General features: G+C 42.5%; 1 protein-coding gene across 1 annotated transcript in view; it reads right to left on the bottom strand.

Annotated features, from left to right (window-relative positions):
* Positions 1-2,717: 2,717 nt before the first annotated feature.
* Positions 2,718-3,497, bottom strand: part of LOC116980807 (toll-like receptor 6) — a 2,458-nt gene continuing 1,678 nt past the window's right edge. The window contains exon 1 of the mRNA XM_033033440.1: positions 2,718-3,497. This exon is cut by the window's right edge and continues 1,678 nt beyond it. Within this exon, the coding sequence (XP_032889331.1) occupies positions 2,718-3,497 (780 nt within the window).

The raw sequence follows: 3,497 nt of genomic DNA on the forward strand, positions 1-3,497 counted from the left end.
CGGAACGCTGTCTCCGCTCCGAGTCGGCCCGCCACAGCCTCAGCTCCGAGTCCCGCAGCCTCAGCTCCGAGCCCCGCTGCATCAGCTCCGAGTCCTGCTGCAACAGCTCCGAGTCCCGAAGCCTCAGCTCCGGGCCGTTGCATCAGCTCCGAGTCCCGCTGCAACAGCTCCGAGTCCCGCTGCCCCAGCTCCGAGCCCCGCAGCCCCAGCTCCGGGCCGCTGCATCAGCTCAGAGTCCCGCAGTCTCAGCTCCGGGCCGCTGTCCAAAGCTGGAACGCCGCATCAGCGAGTCGGGCCACCGCTGCCTCGGCCCCGAAGATGGCCAGCCTCGCGTTGGTAAGTCCTGGCTGGCTCTGCCTTCGGAGCCTCGAGGTCGGTCGCAGGTTGGAGGCCGCCAGCTCCGCCATTAGGCCTCAGCGCAGACGGAGGCAGAGAAGGGGGATACGACAAGAAAAAGTTGCATTTCCCCGAAGGGAGAGACAAAAAACATGTTTCACCCCCTCCCCCCCACACACATATACACAACCTAATAAACTAAAATTTAACTAAAACAAGACAAAAAAAATAACAAAAAAAGTAAAGACAAACGGACTGCAGGCGAACTGCAGCTGTTAACACATGATCTGCTTACACATGATCCAAATCCCCCATTCTTTACATATCCAGGTGTCTATCTCAAAACCTTTTAAACATCATTATCGTATCTGCTTCCACCACCGCCCCTGCTGTGCATTCCAGGTACCCACCACAGCTGGGTTGTACTATATATATAAAACTTGTCCAGTACATCCCATTTAAACCTTCCTCTTCTGACCTTAAAGCTATGCCCTCCAGTCTTTGACATCTCCACCCTCAGATAAAGATTTTGACTGTCTATCCCATCTATGCCTCTCATAATTTTATATACTTCTGTCACTCTTCAATGCTCCAGAGAAAACAATCCAAGTTTGACCAACTTCTCCTTTTAGTTAATACTATAATACCAGCAGCATTCTGGTAAACCTTTTTGGCACCCTCTCCAAAGCCTTCACATCCTTCCTGGAGTACACCACCTCATAAACGACCCCTCCATCTGAAGCCCCAACAATGGAAATGTCTCCGGTTCCCACATTGACTTCATCAGTCACTTCAGACCCCCAAAAACAGAGTGGAGGAAAGTCATCCACAATCCCAACCAAGTCCGTTTTCTGCTCTTCCCAACCAAAGCACTAATAAGACCTTCATTGTTCCCAAGGTAGTAAGTAATTAATTAGTGCTTTGGAATAGAACCGTAGACTGGTTGTCCAAGTTATGTTAGTGATGACAGACATCATTGCTTTCGGCTGCACTTCTAAATTACCTTCTGAAAATAATCAACTATTTTTTTGTTGAGGAATTAACATTTTGTTGGGCCCTTCTTAATGTCAAATTGCGATTCCAGTGAAATGTTTTGCGGACAGTGCACTATTTAAAAAAAGCATTGGATGGGATATTAGGTTCTCTGCAGCAATTAATCTTTCACCAAATCCATTCAAATAATGATCATGCTCTTCCCAGCAACTAGGGAAGAAAGATTATTGCATCGTTTTTTAATTGTAATTTGACCTCGTCCGTAGATTCAGGCATGGCTTGGCTTTCATTTTCAAATTCAAGGTAAATTCCTATCAGCAGGGCTTGCTGCAGTGGCATTTGTGTGGTTATCGTAAAGTCGAACCCAAGTTCCAGGAAAACTGCCCAACCTTCACTGGAGCATGACATCATAAATCTGAAATAGATGCTGCTCCACATGCTACCTAACACAACTAAAGAGTTTGGTTCAGAAAACAAAATAATAATCCAGTTGTGATTCCTAATGAACTCGCGCTACCATATTGTAAATGATCATGAGCCAAGAAATATGATTCTAAGTATCTCAAAAATAATACTTGTGTGGGTTTATATCAGGGAAGCAACTAGCAAATGTAAAATGTGAATGCTTATAAATAGACTACAATAGTTTCAAAACTAAAAATATAGGATAACTAAAGCTGTAGTCCGGAAGAATTTATCGGTTATTAAACTACAGTCATACCTGCGTGCGTAGACGATGTTCTAGCAATGATGCAGAACGACAGATGTTTATCTATCATTTCCCAGTAATTACCGTTCCATGTCTTGCCACAGCATGATTATTGATATATGCTAAGACATCCTGGGTCTGGACACTGGTCCTTCCACTCTAAGTCTCGGACATGCCAATACTGGCAAATAGCCGCCACAAGTTTTCCGGAGTTTATCTCCTGCCCTGAATGATTGCGACTTTTGTTATCTCAGGGATAAATTAATGTTGCTTAACCAGTATGCTTCATGTCTTTCCTTTCCTTAAAACGTTTTTTTCAATTCCTTTGCTTTGCTGATGGTGAATGGAATCTTTGTTGCCTAATTTACCTACTAGGTAACTCTACCTTCACGGCCCACACCCTGCCCCTCCCCTTTGTACATCCCTTCCATGCACTTTATCCTACATTCTTGCATTGCTCACTTATTTTATTTTTATTTGCTCTCAGTCTGAAGTCCATTCATGGATGCAGTCCAAGTAATGCAGAAAGTGTTTTTCTGCAGTACTTATATCAATAATCTCTGGATTATCTCCAACAATATAATTCTACAACATAATATATTATTTCATGAAGTGAACTAATAATAGAGGACAATTAAAATTCTTAAGATGTTGCTTGGAATACAATTGCTCAATATATTTACAGTAACGTTTGCTCAGTTTCAGCAGTTATTTTTGTTCCTATTGCTGCCTGTAAATTGGCCCAGAATAGTCTCTGTTTGCTTTTGTCCACAGGCCATTCTAAGTATGTCATCTTTGCCATAAGTGATTTTAGTTTATAATATTTGGATGGAATCATGTATTGAGGGATTGGTTCTAAAACAATCAATATCAAGTTGTTAGACTGTTCACTTAGTACCCGGTGCTGGGCAAAATAAAGTTCATAATGACACCATTCGCTCTGAACAAAGTTGGGTGATAAAATAAATATTGACTTGTAACTCTTCTCTATACAACTGATTATATTTTGAATAATGCCTTTGCCGGGAATAAAATGTCTTTCATGGAGACAGATCCGAAATGGGTTTTCTCTCTCTTCCAGGTTTGGCAATAGGTGTTCTTTAACCCACCCAGAATCCTGCTCACTATAGGACACAAAAGCATGATAGACACAATTTTCATGTAATTGCTGGAGGTCAGTCTTCATCACCCTTCGTTTCACCTGCGTCCATTGATAAATCATCCTCAAATACCAAGGCAAATCCAAAAAATGACATGTCAATCCCATTACAACTGCTAATACAGTAATGCTACTCAGTATAATCAGCAATAAGAGAACTGGGTTGCACATCACTTCTGATAAATAAAAATCTTTCAACAGAGTTCCTCTGAGATTCACTGGGTAGAAGCACTGATATGACTCCGGCCAACCCACCAACTCTACTTGGGTATTTTCCTTAATCCGGCTGAAATCTCTTAG

This window comes from Amblyraja radiata, chromosome 1 (genome assembly GCF_010909765.2).
Source record: "Amblyraja radiata isolate CabotCenter1 chromosome 1, sAmbRad1.1.pri, whole genome shotgun sequence".
Lineage (NCBI taxonomy): Eukaryota > Metazoa > Chordata > Chondrichthyes > Rajiformes > Rajidae > Amblyraja > Amblyraja radiata.